The sequence below is a fragment of the Marmota flaviventris genome, chromosome 7, assembly GCF_047511675.1.
Source record: "Marmota flaviventris isolate mMarFla1 chromosome 7, mMarFla1.hap1, whole genome shotgun sequence".
NCBI classification, from domain to species: Eukaryota; Metazoa; Chordata; class Mammalia; order Rodentia; family Sciuridae; genus Marmota; species Marmota flaviventris.
The window spans coordinates 29,905,690-29,927,350 of NC_092504.1; the positions used below are offsets into that span (position 1 = coordinate 29,905,690).

General features: G+C 41.9%; 1 protein-coding gene across 1 annotated transcript in view; it reads left to right on the forward strand.

The window, feature by feature from the left end:
• LOC139706352 (sperm motility kinase 2B-like) overlaps nucleotides 1-16,423 on the forward strand; it is a 31,573-nt gene extending 15,150 nt beyond the window's left edge. Inside the window, exon 2 of the mRNA XM_071613993.1 lies at nucleotides 14,881-16,423. Within this exon, the coding sequence (XP_071470094.1) occupies nucleotides 14,881-16,423 (1,543 nt within the window). The remainder of the gene's footprint in view (nucleotides 1-14,880) is intronic.
• Nucleotides 16,424-21,661: the final 5,238 nt, after the last annotated feature.

A 21,661-nucleotide genomic window follows, 5' to 3' on the forward strand; every position in this document is an offset into this window, starting at 1 on the left:
ACAATAAACCCTAAGCAAAAAGTGGAATTTAAATTGTGCCACAGAGGGAAGATCAAAGGGGTCATAACAGCCTTTAGGAACCCCCTGTAAACAAGGAAGGAAGGGAGAAGAGGGGAGGATTATCTGAGAAGGTACTGAAACCAGAACAAGGAAGAAAAGTTGGTCAGAGAAAGATGTGGAGGAAATGGGAAACAGAGCTATATGATTAAAGATTGTGGGTAGGATCATGGGGGCCCAGAAGCCTGGCTTCTAACGTTAAGAAGTGCAAGCACCTGCTCTTGTGCCTGCCCTAACCTCTAGTCTCAGCTTAATGGAAAATCAGAGTTGAATAGAAGGGGCTAGGATTTCCTCTCTGATCTGTGATTAATATGAACTGCTGACTTTCTGGGAAGCTGCCCGATGGCTCACTGTGAGCCATTTCAGGAGACCCTGTCCTGGCCCGGGGATCTCCTCCCTCAGCGTGGCCAGCCCTCCAGCCTCCTCTAACTCACTTGCATCTGTAGCGATCCCTTCTTCATTCCCTCTGCCCTCCAAGGATTAGGTGCTCCTTTTCACGTTCAAGGTCAGCCTTTTCACCTGAATCTCTGTTACTATCATCTTCTGGGATAATGCTTCACCAATTATTTCTGTCTCTATCCTGAATCTGTAAACTCTAATTTAAATTTAAAAAGGGGGGGGGGGGGAGTGGGCAGTCAACCCTTAGTAAACACACTTAAATCTTTTGTCTAATAAAAATAAAATACAAAATAAATGTCTCTATCTTTGAGCCTTTTGGCTACCACCTCATATCTCCTCCCCCTCCCCACCTCCCTCCATACCTCCCTCATTTAAAAATTAAACAGGCCAGGGCCTAGTGGTGCACATATGTAATTCCAGCAGCTCAGGAGGCTGAGGCAGGAGGAGCAGGAGTTCAAAGCCAGCCTCAGCAATTTAGCGAGGCTCTAAGCAACTCAAAGACCCTGTCTCAAAATAAAAAATAAAAAGGACTAAGGATGTGGCTCAGTAGTTAAACACTCCAGCTTTCATCCCTGGTACCAAATGGGGTGGGGGGAACTAAACAATCTTACAGAGTTCTTGAATCATTGCTGTGATGCCCAAGTCTGCACTACCAGTTTACTCTCAATACACAGCTGTTCAGTTTCTGTCCACGTCGTGACATGAAAATTTAACTGACCAAATCTAGTGGTTGTACTTCACCTTATAAACATCCTTGTTAATCTTTCCAACCAACAATGTGAATGCTGCTTTGCACTTTGAAATCCTGTCTTTCCTTTGACTTCTATTATGCTGCTATATTTCTCACTCCTGGATCTTCTATTTTGAGGACCAGTCCCTATTACTCCACCGCCTGTCATCACATCTGACCCTGAGGCTTCGATGATATAGAATCTAATCCAGGATCATGAGCATATATATCTATGAGTTTTGGCTCTGACCCCACGGAAGGGTGCGCAGAGGATTCAGGGTGGGATTAACCATGACTGGATTCATTGATTTGGGTCAACTGGCAAGGCAACTTATGGAAAGTTGTGGAATCAAAATTTACTTAAGAATCAGGTCATTTGAATCTTGGGACATAGATGAGAAAACAGAAACCTTTTTAAGGTATGGGGTCCCTATTAATGCAGTTTTCCATGGGGAAAATTAAATCCCAAACCCAGGCTAACTATGAAAATGCACTAAGAATATAACCCCAAATCTCTTGGAAAAGCAAAATTCTGTCAAGATAGAGTTTTAATTCTGGGGAATTTTTAAATGAAGTATAAATTTGATGGATTAATAAATCCAAAGAATTTAAACTTTTGGATAAGTATATAATATTTTAAATATTTGTAATATAATATTATAATAAATAATTGTAATATAATATTTTAAATATTTGTAATATTTAAGATAATTAGCATGATTGACCCTGTGGTTTCTAATTTAAAATATGTCATTGGGTGATTTCTTTAGACTTTGGAGTTTTAGCATAATTTTGTGTGTTTAAAGCTATGTTGAAATGTTTTCAAAAACTAAAGATTACTCTTTATGAGTTTAATTTGTTTTATAAATGAGTACTGAAGAAGGGTTTGTTCATTGGTCACAAAATTGAAGTATGTAAAATTAAATGTATAACATTTTAAACTATAGAGTTTAACCAAGTTGTTACTTTAACCAAGTTGAAGGATCCCCATCAAAATAATTGACAGAGTTCAGAGAACTTAAATAGAATGTACAATTTAGAGTCCATCTCAACTCAAAACAAAACAACAAAAAAAGGCCTTTTGGATTTGTGGTTTTAATAGATTAAACACTAATTTTTAAAAATTCAAGTACATACAAATGTCTTTTGGACCCCTAAGAAGATACCCAAAATCCTTCATTGCTATTTTTTACCCCCAAGCATGGAAGTGCCCCATGTGGGGTAGGCTACTCACCTCACAGTGCTCCCACTTTTCTAGCTTCCTAACGACCACCCCCCCCACACACACCCTACCGCCCCCAGCATTGCCCAGTGTAAGCACTCCTGGTAGCTCATAAGCACTTGATTCCCACATGCCTGTCTCCAGGCCTCTCCCACACCTGTGGACCCATTGAAAATGGCTGCCTGCAGAACAGATCCACCCACATAGCCCCAGAGCCCATCAAACTCAACTCACCTGAAACCGAATCCATCTCTGCCCCATCTCCAGCCACACTGCTTTGCTCTCCTTTCTGTTACTGTCAGTGAGTGACATCACCAAGTTTTCCTTTCCCTGAAGGACAAGGACTGTGGCATAGGCATCTTTCACTCCTCAATCCCTGCTACCTTACAACAGTAGCTATTCAAAAACTCAGTAGATGAAAATGAAACAAAAAAAAATAGGGGATGACATGAATACATGTCTCATACCGGGAAGATCCTTATATGAACAGGAGTAGCTAATATTCCCTGAACAACTACTATGTGCCAGGTACTCTAGGTGAATAACATTTATTAACTTAAAGGGGTGCACTCAGAGAGAGTAAGTTAGGATGACAAAGCTAGTGACACAGATGGAACCCAGTCCCTCCAGTGTTCCTGCCTCACCTCAGGAAGCTGCTTTCACATGAGGTTAAATTTCCTCTGGCTGAAATTTATGGCAGTGGCAATACTGATGTACTCTGAAGAGCAAGGGCTCCTTAGAAACTCAGAAATTAGGTGTTTATAAATATGTAATCTTTTCTAAAAATTTCCTCATAAAAAAACCTTACTTATCATTTTCAGGCAGATCAAAATACAAAGGCTTAATCATTTCAAAGATCAATACTGTCACCCGTTGAAAGCACATCAGCCAAGTCAGCTCTCTAACTTTCCTGCTTGGCCTGCTGATGTTTTAGGAAAAGCCATTCTGGATAGTTCAGCTAGACCAAGAAGGTACGTTTCAGTCAAACTGAACACAACCACAAGAGCGTCTTTCAAGAAATAAAATTGAGAGTCATTCTTCTAACATTTCCTCCTTCCCTCTCATTCGTATGATTCAGGGAAACAATGCTTCTTTTTTTTTCTGCTAAGCCTTCCAAAGCCCAGCACAAAATTACTAAAAGTAGTAAAACTAGAATTGCTATCTTATCCACATCCATCCCACCTATACCTCCAACCACCCCCACCACATGCAGAATAAACCCTCTAAATACAGGCTGTCAAGTTCAAGCTCAAGATTGAGATAACAAGGATCCTTTGCTTAAAAAAAAAAAATCTTACAGTAATGAGCATTCTGTTCTATATTTCTCATTTCTGAATTAACTCTGTCCCACTTAAAACTAGTCAGTGTCTTTTAAGACTTATAATGTTGGAGGAACTTTTGTGTAGTTTCTCTTTAGGAAATTACATTAAAAAAATACACCACTTTTAGCAATGCCTAGGAAGTAGTTATTCTGAAGATCAATTCTTCCACACTGTTCTACTTAATTGGGTCACATACACAAATTTGAAAATTGGAATGAGCTTAGATAAAGATAGAAGAAATATATATGCAATGGGGTTCCAGTAAGCCAGCCTTTTTACTAATAATGTTAAGGTAGAGCATGATGAATTTCCAGAATGGTTTGCAGTTATAGCCAGAATTACTATTGAAAAATAATTTTTCCCCAACTACAAGCAGAAAAAGACAGGAACTATTTTACATGAGGTGGAAAGTCATCACAAGACTAAAATAATTTATCTGGCAACTTTAAGAGAGTGCAGTCATTCAGGAGAAACTGGCCTCATTCTTGCAAGTACCAGGATCAAAAGGTAAATGTAAAGCAGACATGCTCTGCCCAATCCCAGGTCCTCCTGTAAATTGCCTTTGGTCACAGAAATTGCTGCTCTTATCCTTCATCTATCAACAGGTAGCATCTTGCTTATCGTCATAATGTAAAACTCATATCCCATCAGCATCTTAATCACTAGATGCATTAAATTCATAAAACTGAGTTTCCTTCATCAATCCCATTGATGAAGTTACCTGAGTTACCTTCATCAATCCCACTGATCCTCCTGTTTATGCACATGGCAGCCACTGAAAAAGGTTAAAATCAGAAGCTTTTAGACGCTCCCTGGGTTCAAATCCCAGTTCTAGAGCTGCCCTAGAGCCTCCATTTCTTTCTCTGTAAAATGGGGACAATACTTTTGTGCTAACACATAGATGGTGTTGTCAGCCTAGAAGCTAGGAAATAAATCAGCGCATGCATGTGAAGAAAGCTTGTATGTTAACTCCTATGACTTCTGTAATTAGAGCATGATTTTTTAAATAAAAGTTAAAAATAATGCAGTGTACTACATCATGACAGTCACCCATTAAATTGGTGCTAATGAGTGTTGATATGAAAGTGAAAAAACTGGAACTCTCTCACATTGCTAATGGGAATATAAAATGGGGTATCCACTTGGATAATAGTCTAGTGGTTTCTTAAAAGATTAAATACAGAATTAGTACATTATGCATTAAGTCTTGTCCTAGGCAAACATCCAAGAAAAATAAGAACATATGTCCATAGAAACACTTGAACACAAATGTTCAAAGCAGCATTATTCATAATAGCCCCAAATGGAAACAACCCAAATATCCACTGTCTGATGAATGGATAAATAAAATGTGATAGTTTCATACAGTAAACTATTAGTCCTAAAAAGGAAGGTAGTACTGACACATGCCACAAACAGATGAACCTTGGAAACATCATGCTAAATGAAAGAAACCAGACACAAAAAGCTGCATTGTATGACTCCATGTATATATGAAAGATCCAGAATAGACAAATATAGAAATGGGAAGTTTTCTGATGATTGTGGAGGGCTGGAGAGGATAGAGGATTTGGGAGTCAACAGTTAAAGTTGATGGGATTTCTTTGGATGTTGGTAAAAATGGATTGTGGCAATGGTTGCACGATTCTGATTATACCAAATCATGGACCAGTATACATTTTAAATGGAACTGTAAAGGTATGTGACTATCCCGATGCAGCCATTAAAAGAATAATAGTGAAGTGACAGACGGACTTGTAAGCAACTTCAGCAACCTTCAAACATAAATGTTTTTAGTCAAGAGGTCAGTAGACCTCTGTTAATCACCCCGCCACAGAAGTGCCCCCAAACCCTTGGGCTTTGACTTCCCAGCAGTTTTTATTTGGGGTCTTCCTTGCCCACAGCCATCATTTGCCCATGTATAAAAATGAGGAATTTCAACTTTAATCTTTGAGGTTGTTTTTTTCCCCAGATTGTTAAATGAACATATATATATATACACTGGGGAAAATTCAGAAAAGTAAGAGTTCAAAGCATAAATTAAAACAAGTAATCCTGTGAGCTTCGAGCAGTATCCCCCTCTGGTTCCTTTCCAGGTTGGAGAATCTGATTTAGAACTTTGGTCTTAGAGAACCAAATTTTCACGCCAGCTACATGTGTGAACTGCCTCTTTATAGAATCATCTCTAAAATGATCCCTTGGACCTGCAGATCTCATCGTTTTAAAAGCGATTTTCAGTCTTATCTGGGTTGGACAAGTGTCAAAATGTTAACAGTTTTTATTATTTAAAAAACACCCCCTTATATTTTCTTTGTGCTACCAGTAGTGGGCTTCCACAGCACTTATATGATCTTTTTCTTCCTATACTATGAACATTTGCACCGGGTTGTGATCCCATTCATATTTTCCTACTTCCCATTTCTCCAGCCTAGATGCAGCCCTCTGAAAAGGATGTGTTCTGGAGGAAATTCAGCCAGATCTGCAGGCTTGAAGCTGTCTGTGGGAGTCACCAAGACAGGCTTCTCGTGTGGGCCTGATCCAATATATCAGGTGAATATCATCACCTGTTCTTTGTTAGGAAAAAACATGGATTAATTGTTTGGCTTAAGTCTACCAAACTAACATTGGCCCTTTAAAAAACAAATACTTTCCCTAGCTTTGGATTGTCCTTCCAGTAAGGAACTAAAATAATGGTAAATATATCTTAGATAGCCTTATCAGACGCTTTACACTTTTATTTGTTCAAAATGGAAATGCTTTTTATAATTTGCCTGATACTATTATTTCCTGATTTGGTCATTTTTATCAAGGAAATTAATGGATAGTAAAAAATGTGCACTTTCCCATGGGAAATCCATTTCTACTAAGAAACAACAACCATCTCATCCTCTTCCTCCTGTCACCACATTTTTCACTTATTTTTATCACTAGTTATTCTTTCATACAAAGGTGTCTCATTTTCTCAGGTGACTATAAATTTCTTAAGCATAATAGCTACCAATTTCTTCTTATCCTAGCACCTTATTTAAGGTTTGCCCCTAAATACATCTTGAGTGATGACATGCCAGTTGACATAGCTTGCTTTTCTTCCTCAAGTCTGGGCATTTGTGATCTAATTATTTTATCTTGTGTCTTTCTGAAGGTGCAATCAGAATGACACTAGTAATTCTGCTATAAAAAAATACAGTAAGGCAAAAAAAAAAAAAAGAATCCTATTATAGAATGGCTTTTTCAGACCAAATCACATTAAATAGGTAGATTAAAGGCAGGTGGTTGTTGTTCATTGTACTGTTCTGTCAAGTCTTCTGTAGGTTTGAACATTTCAAAATCCAAAGTTCAAAATTAAAAAAAAAAAAAGTTAAACACCCTCCAACCATAGGCACAATCAATGTCTTTTGATTTTAACTTTGCAGATGGATTGTTTCAAAGATTGCTAAATTATAGCAAAGAGTGCTGTGTCTAAGAATCTCAAGCCTTTCTCCTCTAATCCTTTTCACTCTCTTTCTTTGTAAAAATTTTCACATTGTATTTCAGCCATGTCCTCACAAACTTTCATCAATAAATTAATGGCATTTTTCACAAGAGATGTTCTGCAGACTTTGGAATTTTTCATCTAGAAGAATTGGATTCAGGGATGGAACAAATAATCACACAAGTGTGAATTTTCGGTAATGTGTGCAATGTGAATCAATAACATAACAATCAACCCAATAAGGAAAGGAAAGGGAGAGTTCTCATTAACCAGGAAGAAGGGGCAGCATGAACACAGACCCAGGGGGAGAGAGGACCAAAAGAAGACCCATGAAGCTAGGGCGCCAAGGGCAAGGTGGCTCAAGATAAACTTTTTAGAAATGAGTAGAAGTTTTATCTTCTGGTCTTCAGGGCAATGGGAAGCTACTGAAATATCTTTGAAAAACATTTGACATAAACAGACTTGTGCTTGAAAATCTTACTCCATCCGTGTTGTGGAACTGACTCAGGGGACCCCAGTGGGTGTGGACAGACCCGCCACAAAGGCTTGACGGTGGTCTAAGCAGGAGACATAGGTAATTTGCTTCAGGAATTTACAGCAGTTCAGTAGAGAGAAGTATACTAATTCATGACTCTATTTACAAAATTAAAATGTCAGGCAATATTGGTATAGTCTGGGTTTCAATGGAGGTTCAGATAGAGGTGAACTAACTCAAGAAATATACAGAAGATAGAGTCATCAGGAGTTGGGAATGGGCTGGAAATGAAATGTGAGGGGAAGGGAGAGGTATTGGGAACACCAGATTATATGACTCATACTAATAAGTTTCCAATAAATCCTATCGCAAAGAAACCAGGCTTACTATCTAATCCAACATTTGCCAAATTTATTGAACCCAGAATCCCCCTTTTATTTAGTAGCTTCCTGGGAATACACATCACACAACTCTTGAGTTCACCTAAGATTTGCTCTTTTATTTTGAACAATTCCAAACATTCTTCACTTTTCTTTAAACCCCTGTTTAAAGTCTTCAAGGCCTGCCGTAGGAAAATACCACAGGTTTCAACCACAGAGATTTATTTTCAGGGTTGAAGGCTAGCAGTCCAAGATCAAGGACCATAGGTTTGGTTCTTTTTAAGGCCTCTCTCTGTGGCTTATAGATGGCCACTCTCCTGCTGCCTCCTCACAAAGCTCTCTCTTGTCGTGTGTGTCCTACCTTCCACTTCGAGGGATACCAGTGTTCAGCCCTGATGACTTCACCTGATGGCTTTATCTAACCCTGATTTTCTCTCAAAAGTCCCACCTTTAAACACCGTCGTAGGCAGACTGAATTTCCACCCTCTTAATGCCTCACAATAGGGATGAAACTCGAACCTGAGTTTCAGAGAGGACAAACCATATTCTAAACCATAGCAGGAGGAGCTGGGGGTTAGCACTTCCAATTGTGGATTTGGAGAGGACAGAATCAGCCTGTAACAACCCCAAAGGCACAAAGTTCTTATCCAGAGCCGGTGCCATCATTGTCCCTCCACACCCTACACCACATATAAGGACTGGTGGTCCTGTGTCATTAACCCTAAAACTTCTCTGTCATTAGTGCTATCCATGGTGAATCACAGTACATGCTGCAGTAAGACATCCATTCTGCAAGGCATGGTGGTACATGCCTGTAATCCCAGCATCTCAGGAGGCTGAGGCAAGAGGATCATGAGTTCTAAGCCAGCCTCCGTGACTTAGTGAGGCCTTGTCTCTAAATAAAACATTTTATTAAAGGGTTGGGATGTGGCTCAGTGGTTATGCACCTTTGAGTTTAATCCTCTGAATCAAAGAAAAGTTATCTATCCTTACTCAAATTTCTTATTAGTAAACCCAAAACATACCAACAAGGATAAGCAAAAAAGGAACCAACAGCAGTCCTGAGAAACTCCATACCAAACAGCAAAGGTGAAGATGTGAGTGGAGAAGAGAATGCTTCTGGATAAAAATCAAAATTAAAATTCTAACCAGGTGAGACCAGCATTTCACCTTGAAGCAGAAGAGCTCCTACACCCAGGCAAACAAACTGTCTGCCCTGCTAACTGTGCCCACAGTACTGGGGTCCAACATCCACATGACATCTTTACATGTCAGGGGGAACAAGCACCTTGTGAGAAGCATGAGGACTAAGTGTAAGTTCTTACTCCACTCTGCTCAGAGTAGGTTATTCCACTTCACTCTGTTTTCTCACCCTAGTGGAATGGCTGAGATTATATTGGTGGATTCTCATATCTTTAAAAACAAAATCATTTTGCACATGTAAAAAACTATGACACCCCAATGTCACCTGACTGGCAAAATAGTTCTATGTGTGTGAATGTTTGTGTTGAGGAGGCAGGGGATTTGCAAGGATGGTGGAATGTGATGGACATCATTATCCAAAGTACATGTATGAAGACACAAATTGGGTGTCAACCTACTTTATATACAAACAGAGATACGAAAAATTGTGGTACATATGTGTAATAAGAATTATATTGCAAAAAAAGTACATGTATAAAGACATGAATTGGTGTGAACATACTTTATATACAAAGACATGAAAAATTGTGCTCTACATGTGTAATAAGAATTGTAATACACTCCACTGTCGTGTATTTAAAAAATAAAATCAATTAAAAGAAATAAAAAAGATTGTAATGGTGAACAGCACAAGATGAAATGCTCCATCTTTTTGACATAGCTAAAATCTAATGTAAAATCTGCATGTAAAAGTTTGAATCCTGCTTTTTGAAAAGCTTACGATTATTTAATAAATAAATCTTTCAGACTTAGCTGATAAAAGTACATCACACATTGTTCCAGGTGGACACAATTGCTTTTATTGCTTATGTATGCCTTAAATATTGCACAGAATGTACTTTTACTTAATTTTTTTCATTGATATGGATTTCAAATGTAGCTGGACATTCTGTACCTTTTTTTCTGTCAATGCTAATTACCTACATTTTTCTTATTTGTTTACTGCAATTTTTATTAAATTTTATAAACAACATTGTGCTAAATACAAAAAACAAATTCCCTTGTTGAAGTCCTTATCCCCATGGTGATGGTAATAGAGATGGGAACTTTGGGGATGATTAGGTCATGGGATGGAGCCCTCATGAAGGGGATTGGTGCCTTCCTACAGAAAGATGACAGAGCCAAGTGTCTCCTTCTGCCATGCAAAGGCACAGTTGAGAAGGCTTATCTATGAACTTAGAGAGGGGCCCTTGCCAGATACCATATCTGGCACTTCGATCTTCGACTTCCTAGCCTCCATTGACTCTGAGAAATAAATTTCCATTGTTTGTAAGGCCATTCTGTTTATAGAATTTTGCCATCTCATTCCCAACAGACTAAGACAATAGGTCAATCAAAATACCATGAAAATATTATGTCAGCAACTCCTAAAATCCACCTAAGAGGTGAATACTTTACATGAAATACAATTATACATTCTATAATCCTCCACCAGACCCAGAATCACCTTCAGGTTTCACATTGTTTCTGGTTTCAGGCAAGCTTTTAAACGTCATCACATCATCTTTAGTGGAATTGAGTCCCAAATGAGTCACAAGCCAATAAAAACTACCTGCTTATTTGCTAATTAGATACAATTTATCTTAAGGAAGGAATCAAAAGGAATTTTTTTTCTCCTAAATTCTATTAAATCTGAGAGTCCATCTTCTGCTTTTTGGGCCTGGATGCTAGCCATTACATTATTTTATGAAATATGTCTACTCTGTTATTCCAACTTGACAGGCAAATGATGCTAGGTTTGTACATCAGAAAGTTAACTCCTAGCCAGGCATGGTGGGGCACACCTGTCATCCCAGCAACTCAGGAAGCTGAGACAGGAGGATCGAAAGTTCAAAACCAGCCTTAGCAACTTAGCAAGGCCCTAAGCAACTTAGTGAGACCCTGTCTCAAAATTAAAATCAAAAAAGGGCTAGGGATGTGGCTCAGTGGCTATGTACCCCTTGGTTCAATCCCTGGCACCCCCTCCTCACAAAAAAAGGAAAGGATAGAAAGAAAGTTAATTCTAAAAAGAAATCGTTTGACCTGGGATCGTTTATCCTATCTCAAGAGCAGTGCAGGGATCCTTGGAAACAAGAGGAGTGGCATTGATTTCCCTGAACTTGTTTGACATGGGGTTAGTATTGCTAGTCTAGTTCCATTAGGTTCCTGCCGCAGTCTGGCTGGGCACAATCAGGAGCCACTTGTCAAAAGAAACTAACTTTATTTTTAGAACCACACACGCCAAACAAAACAGCCTCTCAGGAAAAACCCTCAGAGCCTCAACTGCCACCACCGGCTTTCCACAAGCCTCTCTCTCCCCCACAAGCTTCTCTCCACCTCCCACAATCCTCGGCTCTTGAGGCCGATTGGCTGGGTCACGTGGGCGGAGCCAAAAAAAGTCCCCCAATGAGCAGCTCCGTGGTCTGAAAGGGCAGGGAAACAGTCCAATGAGCATCACCGCAGAGGAGCCAATCAGCTAGATGTTGCTGGGGCCGAGGAGCCAATCAGCTAGATGTTGCTGGGGCCGCTGTGAGCCAATCATCAGCCGGCAGCTGGAAGTTTGCTGGGGCCCCTTCGGCTGTGGCTCTCAACAGGTTCCCCCTATAAACAGCCAGTAGCAAGATACTATTACATGAATCAGGTTTGAATTATGCCTCTATCTATAACACAGCACCAAGTTAACTGGAAACTGACATGTGCTCATTCAAGGCAGACTTAGTCCCTATTTTTTTTTCCTAGTACAATCAGCCCTTCATGTTCATGAGCTCCATATCTGTGGATTAAACCAACTGTGGATTAAAAATATTCAAACAAGAAAATTGTGCTTGTATTGAACATTATAGACTTCTTTTCTTTGTCAATATTCCATAAACAGTAGAGTTTAACAACTCTAGAAATGACTGAAATATTTGGAGGAGTGTGTAGGTAATTTGAAAATACTAGACCATATAAAAGGACTTGACCAACATAAATTTCTGGATACATGGAGCGCTGCTGGAACCAATCCCCCACAGATACTGATGGACAACAGTAGATATTTACAAAATTTATATTCTTTTTAGTGCTGCCATGTCTATACCGTGGCTCCTGAGATCTCTTTAGTTCAAATCCGCTCCTGCCTGTTCCCCACTTTGCCATTTTATTAACTAAGATGAAGTTCAAAGCCTCTGACTCTTGCTTGGTGATGATATTTTTCTCTCTGCTGTCTTCCCCCACGCCTGGTAATTACATTGTTTATTTACTAGTTTCACACACAACCAAACCAATCCCAAACATGCCACCAAGCAGCCTTCAGGGAAATATATTCCAAAAAGCTTTACTGAAACCACTTATTTATTGACATTCAAAGACGTTTAATCATTTTGCTGAGCAACAAACACTTGGGCCAAACAAGGAACAGCCCGCCTTTCAAACACCTAACCTTTGTCAAAGGTTTATTGAGAAAGGAAAGCCACAAAAGAGCTGGAGGTGCCAAACTCGGGCAGCCTTTGTCACACCCCTGTGCCAGGTGACAGTATCATATTGCATCAATATATATGAGCATATAAAAAAGAAAAAAAGCAGGCTTCTCTCTGTGGTGAAACTGGATTAAAGTTACTGTTCCTTTTTTGTGGATTATTATATGTATCTTCTTTCTAAAATGTTATTTCCCTTCTTCTGCTTGAGTGCCTCACCCCTAAAACATACACACATGCGCATGCGTGCGCATACACCTGTCCTCCTACCTTCTTCACATATGTGATTGATACATGCTACTGATTTGCTGTCAACGAAGTTATCTTCCCCCTGGACTCCTGTTTGTTCTAGTTCCTGGTTGACCAGAGGTTTTTTGTTAAACAACAATAAAAGCTGCCAAGTATAAACCACACCCACCACCTAGACTTTATGGTTGACATTTTCCATGTTGTATTGGTCCTCAATCTAGTCATCTAACCAACCTTTTTATTCATTGATCCATCTTTTTCTTAAAGGAAAATGCATTTCAGAGTATGTTGCAGACATCAGTTCACTTCATCCCTAAACAGTCAATGTGTATTGCATTAACTATGAACTTAGTTTTTATTTGCAGTTACCATTGTTCCTTTTCTCTTTATCCTTCTCCTTCTTCTCTGCCCTCTTCTCCTTCCTCCTCTGGTATAATTTACATACAGTGAAACGCCCAAATTTATGTCATTTGGTGAGTTTTGACAAATGTGTACCACAATTAAATGTCAATGTCAAAATCTAGAAACCCTACTTTATGGTAAAAATTGAAGATGTTAAAACGGGCTTCTGAATATGCTTTAGGCTTGGGGGGCGGGAACTCTGCCAATCTAGGGAAGTTGATGGATCCCCATATCAGAAGGATAATTTTAAATGCCTAAAGTAAAATACATAGGATTACAAAGGAAATAGTTATCAGTTTTTAAGTGATGATATAGTAGTATATCTTTCTTCTTTATAAATGCACTAAAGAACAAGATCTAGTAGTAAATCTAATAATGTCCATGAATTTGAAGTTGTGGACATACATAATTTTTTGAGATCTGCAACAACTCCAGTGTGATATAAAAATATCTAGAATTAAGTCACAAAAACTTTTTTTGATGCTGTAGTTTAGTGCTTACATTCAGAATGAAAGGAAATGCTAAATTTTAGAAAGCATTGAAAATGGAGACATGACTTTTTCTCATTTTACTTCAGTTACTCTCAATTCTATCCATGAACCTCTTCAGAGCTCTATACAATCCCACATAAAAACTCCTATGTTTGTGGTAATTACTATCACCAAAGAATGACCATTATCTATGATCATCCTTTCTTCTTTCCCTCTTGCTACAAGTAAAATAAGCCAAATCCAAAAACCCAAAGGCCATATGTTTTCTCTGATAAAAATATGTTGATCCATAATAGTGGGGGGAGAGAATAAACTTTGAATTGGGCAGAGAGGAGTGATGGTAGAGGAGTGGGGTGTGGAGGTGGTAAGGAAGGCGAAATGAGACAGACGTTATTGTCCAATATACAAGAATGATTACCCTAACAGTGTGACTCTATGCCATGTACAGCCAGAGTATGAGAAGTCGGGCTCCATTTGTGTAAAATCTGTCAAAATGAATTCATGGGTCATGGATACCTAATTACAAAAAAAAAAAAAAAAATTCAATACAAAAAAATTCCAGGCTCCTTTCTTATTATGAAAGTTGAAAAGGTTCCGGAGGCCCCAGAATGAGATGACCACTGGTAACCATCGGTTACTCTGACCTCACAAGGAGCCACTGTGATGCGCTCTCAAACACCGGCCATATAAGAGAGGGTTTTTCGTCCATAAGTACAGGAAGCTCTTGGTGGTGACCTGTCGGACTCCCAGATAGTTAGTGGTTGGTGGTTGGTTGTTAGTGGTTTGGTGGCTGGTGGTTTCGGTGTTTGCTGTTGTTTTTTTGATTTGGGCTTTTGTTTGTTTGTTTTGTCTTCTGTCTTTTGGTTGTTGGTTTTGTTCTTTTGTTTGGATTTGTTATTTTATTTTTATTTTATTTTATTTAATATTATTTTATTTTTATTTATTTTTATTTTATTTTATTTATTTATTTATTTATTTATTTTATTTATTTTGAGTGAGCTCCTTAGTTGGATCCTTAGTTGGTGTTCCGGCTTTAGGATGCAGAGTCAGAGAGAATAGTGTAGGGTCACAGGAGCCCAGCTCCTGCTACGATTCGACCCTCACCGACCATTACCAGGTGGTGAGGGAGCTTGGGGAGGGGGGCTTCAGCCATGTGTTACTGGCCCGCCATCTCCTCACAGGGGCAGAGGTGGCAGTGAAAGTGGTGTCCAAGGCACAGGGGAATGTGCCCGTCCTCTCCGAATCGGAGAGGTTGATGGCCCTGGATCACCGCAACGTGATCCAGCTCTTCCAGGTCATGGAGAGCCCGAGCACCGTCTACATGGTCATGGAGCACGCAGATGGGGGAGACCTGTGGCACTACATCCCGGAGGTCGGTGGCCTGCAGGAGGACCAAGCCCGCCCGGTGTTCAGGCAGATCGTGCGCGCCGTGCGCCACTGCCACGACAGGGGCATAGTGCACCTGGACCTGAAGCCCGACAACGTGGTGGTGGACATCAGGGCCGGCAGCGTCAAGCTCATCGACTTCGGCCTTGGCGCCACCTTCACGCCTGGGCAGAAGCTCAACGGCTTCTGGGGCACTGTCCCATACCGTGCCCCTGAAATCATACAGCACCAAGAATACAAGGGTCCCCCTGTGGACGTCTGGAGCCTGGGGGTTACCCTGTTTCTCATGCTCACAGGGAGACGCCCATTTAAGGCCAGAGTTGCCAACCGCCTGCAGGATGTCCTCATGCAGGCCAGATACTACCTTCCCAGGTACCTTTCCCAGGACGCCTGCAGCCTCATCGGGCAGATGCTGAGGCTAGACCCCAGGCAGAGGCCCACCCTGGAGCAGGTAATGGGGCACCCGTGGCTGAGCCAGGGCAGGGAACCCTCGCCCAATCCTTGCAGTGACCCACACCCCAGACACCCAGACCCCGCCATCATGACCATCATGTTGGACATGGGTTACAACCCCTACCACACCTGGGTGTCCTTGGACCAGCGGAAATACGACGAGGCCATGGCCACCTATCTTATCCTCCAGCACCAGAGAACCCAGGCCGCGGCGGGGTGGGCGCTCCAGGCGAGGCCTGTGCACAGAAGGGTGGTGAGGCCTCGCCCAGGCCCCGCGGATGCCCTTGGCCTGCGCCCCAGCAGGTGGTGCACCAGCGAGCCTGCCCATCCAGTGCCCTGGGAGCACCAGCCCCCAGAAGAGGCCAAGCAGGCAGAGAACAGCGACGCGGTCAGTGCCAGTGTGCCTGACAATCCTCTGCGCTGCTTCCATGTGGGCACAGCCCCTCCCAGCTCAGCCTCCCGAGGTGACCCTGTGCCCCGCAGGTCCCGGGACCCCAGGCCCAGCCTCTGGGGGTGTGTGGCAGAAGGCCCCAGCTCTTCCTCCCAGGAGTCCTCCTCAGGCCAATCCGCTGACAGTGGCAGGGGTTGGAGGGGGGTCACCAGGAGGATCGCCACCTGCCTCCAGCAACTGTGCTGCTGCTTGCCCTGCTTCCGCGGACCCTGCTCCCGAAGAAGAGCGGCACCAGTGCAGGGAGGCCACAGGCGCCCTAGGTTCCAAAACAGAGTGGCCCCAGTGGACGCGCCCTGAGGAGGCACACAGACCAAGGGACAGCCAGAAGACCCCGATCTCCGAGCAGCCTGACCTCAGAGTCGGCACCCGTCAGGAAGGGCACCGAAACAGCTGCAGCACTGAGGGACACCTACTGGCCTGGGCTTCCCCAGGTGGACTCCAGCCAAGAGCCGGTCGGCCTCCACCACCACTCTCTCTGCCCCCTCCTGCCACAGACATCAGAGATTCTCTTCCCTGGGACACTTCCCCCTGCCCTGCTCTGCCCTGGCCTTCCTCCCGGGCTTCTGGGAAACCAGCGATGGTTCCTCATCAATTTCTCTTTCTCACCCATTGTATAATAAAATTGATTTTTCAAAGACTATTTTGTTTTGCTTTGTTTTAAGAGGGAAGGCTTGAAAAATAGAGGAGATAAAACTTAAAAAAGAAAAACCCAAACCAAAGAGAGGCCTCAGGGCAAAAGCAGAAGCCCAGCAGATGTCCTGACCACGCCTGGACCACTGGGCCTCCCTCTGCTGTTCTGTGTAGAGACTCCCTCACCTTCAGCCAGTGTAGGTGGGGACTCAAGTGCCTTGACCTCGTGTAGATGGAGATTCTCTCCTTGAGCCACTGGAGACTGGATTCTGTTTTAGCCGATTGCTTTGGCCACCAAGGATCTTTCCTGCTCTTCAGGCCCCTCCCTGAGATGTGTGGAGAGGGTGGGTGGCAGGTGTTAGAGAAGACTCGTCTGGAAAGCCACTGGACTCCAGAGTGTCTGTGGCATCACCTCCATAATCCCACGGGCAAGGAAGCCAGAGACTGGCCAGTGGGCGGGGGTGGGCTGGCCTGCAGCAGTGGCTGCCTGCGGCACCAGCACGCCTTGCCGCCTCTGAACCCAACATCTCCTCCTGACTGCTGCTAAAGGTCATGGAGAATGAGCACATGGGCTCTGGGGACTGGCGATCTTAAACTGTCCCACAGTGGCTACTTACATAAAAGCCAAGTGACCATCAAGGAAATAAAGTTCCTAATATAAAAAGCTCCCAAAAGATCTTCAGCTATAGATGATGGCCCTGGAGAATTCCGCCACACAGTGAAGAAGACCAACTGTATACAAACGTTTCCAGGAAGTGGAAGCACAGGGAACAACTCGCCATGTATTTTATGAAGCTGGTATTGCCCGACCATCAAACCAGAAAAGCCGCTGCCAGAGTAGAACCATCAGAGAAACCCCAAATCCACAGACCAAAGTCCATCAAGAGTATAGACACCAGTATCCCCATACGATGCACTTTACTGAAAAGCCAAGAAAGGCACAGGAGGGTATGGATTCATGTAGAATAATGACGTGACAGAACTCAGCACCTATTGAAAAGGACTCCCAGATGGGTAGGACCAGGGAGTGTCAGGAATCCATCCTGTCCCCCAGACCTCCACACCTAAGAATAAGGTCTCTCTTGTCAGAAATGGCATTGTTAGCACGTAATTACCGAAGATGGGGCCTAAGGGATGGGGTGAGCTCACGGTTCAGCGTGGCTTGTGTCCTCATAGGGAGGCCAGGGCAAGTTTGCTTCAGTGTGACTTAGGTTGTTAGGGGACTGTCTTCTGTTCAGGGGATGTCTGTAGTGAAACATTTGAGTTTTCTTACTTCTCACTTTGGGTATGTCCTAGAGGTATTTCTTGGCGGTTCCTGTGGGGGTTTCATTTCCCACGAGATAGGAACAGCAGCCAGATGGGAGTCTGTGGCAGGGTAACTTCACTGGCGTAGAGAACGCCGCTGCTGTGCCTCTCCATCCCCACCCGCTCAGCCAGTGATGTCACAATGTTACACGTGCACACTGTGTTTGATTCCATAGAATAATCTTGGGGTTTTTCTCCAATTTATTCTCTTACATCTTGTGGAACAAAGGTGGCACTAGCTTTTATAATTGTCCTGGATTTGCTTTACCAGAGATCTTTCTGTCTTCATGGAGATCTGACTACCCAATCTAATGTGCTTCAGGTCAGCCCCAAGAACCCCCCTCCTACAGGCACGTCTAGTGGGGACCAGCTCCACTAGAGTGCAGTCAGGCCATGAGGCTCCACCCGCAGGGATGGGAGGTGCAGTTTAAGAGTGCTTCTCCAGGGGCTGGTGTTGGAGCTCAGTGGTAGAGCTCCTGCGTAGCATGTGTGAGGCAGTGCATTTGATTCTATGCACCACATAAAAATGAATAAAAGTCCATTCAATTTTAAAAAAAATTTTTAAAACGAATGCTTCTCCAGCATGCTCTAAGACGTGGTTCACTTCCTAGCAGTGCACACGTGCCCACACATACACAGAGACACACGTAAGAATATTTATCTAGCATGGAACAATGGCCTGTGGCTGTGTTTTAATTAACTTCCTCATGTCTTTGGCCCAGACACCCAACAAGAAATAGTTAGAGGAGATTATGTTGGCACCCAGGTCAGGGTTTCAGTGGTCTCCATGTGTACATTGCTGATTCCATTGCTCTGGGCCCAAGGTGAGGAAGCTCATCAAGGGAGAAAGACCCAAAGGAGGAAAGGTTCCCTCCTGGGACATTTCCCTCTACCCTTCTCTTTCCTGGCTTTCTTCCTGGGCTTCTGGGATAACATGGATGCTTAATAAATTTCTGGTTTTTACCCAATTGTATAATAAAATCGATGTTCTAAAGGTTGGAGGGGGAGAATAAATCTCTCTCATTGTCTGGGTCTACTTACAGAAAATAGGAATTCTTTCAGCTATGTCAAGCAAAATGAAACTTTATTAATTGATTAATTCATGATATTTAAAGTGGGGAACTAAAGTCTTACAATCTCCTTAGAAGGGCTGAAGTAGCAAGCTTGGTAATCAAGAACACCGCCAGGGAACTAGCCCTCAGATAAGCTGCCTCCTCTTGTGCAATCAGAAAGGAGGACTGGAAGTGAGCATTGGAGCCCTTGGTTCCAGGACCCCTTCTATAGCTGAGATTAGTAGGTGAGCTGTGAAAACAGCAGCCCCAGACTCCCACCGTGCTGAATGGGATCTGCATTCTGCTTCTTGACATCTGGTCATTGGAACACTGCTAAAGAAAAATCCAGTGGGTCCACATAGGGCTTGCCAGCAGAAACAGCAGATGTAGCCAGGTGCTACAGGTATCATGAATCAATCAATTAATGAAGTTTCATTTTGCTTGAAATAGCTAAAGGAATTCCTATTTTCTGCCTCACTCCCTTTCACCTTTCTCACAATACATGTGATGGTCTGGACCTTAGTATGGAGCCCTACTTACCAGGTGATTCTGGGAAATGTGGATGAAGAGAGCCCACATTATTCCTCCCCCACCTCCTGTCTAAGGTTCTTAATCTTGTGCCATTCCCTATCCTGTCTGCTAGTAGACATTGCTCAAGTGGTTATCTTGTCCTGTCTTCTGTCTTCAACATCCCCCTTTCTTCCACCTGTCTCTAAACAACTTGCAGACCCTTGAAGACAAGCCACGAAAGCAAAGGCAGACAAGTGGGACCAGGTCAGACTGAAACAGCAAAATGACCAGGCAACCCGTAGAGTGGGGGAAAATATTTGCAAGCCTTATATCTGAGTAGTGGTAAATATTTGAATTATATAAGAAAGACCTACAATTCAATAGCAAAAACAAAAAGAAATCCAATTTTGAAAATTGGGAAAGGACCTGATAGACATTTCTCCAAAGAAGACCTACAAATGGACAACAGTTATACCAAAAGGTGCTCAACATCAGTAATTACCAACTAAATGCAAATCAAAACCACAAGATATCACCTCACACCTGTTAAGATGACAATTATCAGAAAAAAAACAGATGTAATAATGTTGGTGAAGATATGGAGAAACTGGACCTCTCATGTAGTCACCATAGAAGTTTCTTAAAAAATTATAAGTAGAATCATCATATGATCCACCAATCCCACTTTGAGGCATATATCCAAAAGAATTGAAATTAGAATCTGGAAAAGATATCTACACTCCTATGTTCACTGTAGCATTATCCACAATAGCCAAGATACGGAAACAACTAGATGTTAATCAATGGGAGAAAAAGAGAATGTGGTGTGTATGTATAATGGCCAAAAAAAAAAAAAAAAAAAAGAAGAAGAAGAAGGAAATTGTGTTATTTGTGACATGGATTAACCTGGAAGACATTATACTGAGTGAAATAAGCCAGATATAGGACAAATATCACATGGTCCCACTTACATGGGATATTTAAAATATTCAAACTCATAGATGTAGAAAAAATGGTGGGACTGGAAAGGGAGGTGGTGGGAGTTGCTGTTCAACAGTTACAAAGTTTTGGTTATGAAGATTAGTAAGTTCTAGAACTCTCCTGTACAGTCCTCGCATGTAGTTAACGATACTATGTTGTACACATAAAATGTGTTAAGAGGGTGGATGTCATGGAACTGTTCTCACCCCAATAAAATAAGAGCCATATATTAGAAAATATCTGGGGGCTGGGGAATGTACCTCAGTGCAGAGCACTTGCTTAGAATGCATGAGGCCCCAGGTTTGATTCCTAGCACTACAAAAAAAAAATTCATATTTTCCTTTCACTAAATTCTTATATATATACTATGATCTCATTTGGGGTTGGAGTGCACGGGGGACATGTTTGTTTTGTATCATTGTCATGTTTGGGTGTGGGGGGGGTTGTCCCAGCTTTTTGGAAGTTTTCAATTAAAAATTGCTCACCATTTTAAAGTACCACATTTCTAGGATTATAGTCTCTGTTAATTTTTTCAAATTTAAGTTACACATATGATACGGTAACACTTAACATAATAATGTAACTATAAATGATTTTGTATAAGTAGAGAAATGAATGAAAAAATTAGGGTACATTTTTGGATGACAGAATTATGGGTGACATATAATTTGTGTGACACATCAATGTATTTTTCCATTTTTAATTCAACAAACATGTATTGATCACCTTCTCTATGGGCCAGATATTGCTGAGGACCTGGGATAACAAAAAGGAAGGAAAGCATGTCCCTGAACCAACCATTGGGCTCCTTGACTTGGCACTAGCCCAGTCTTCCAGACCATCTGGGTTGCCAAACAAATCTGACACGCAAGGGAGAGCTTTCATGTCGGATCCAAATTTTAAGTACAAGTGAATGTAACCTGAGATTGTATCTAATGGGATTACGATAGTCAAAGTACAATATGTTCTTTGACCCTTTGAGATTGACTGGACTGCATGTGTCATGGGAAATGTTCTCCTCTTTGATGTCTTCTCATTCTTAACACCAAATTACATA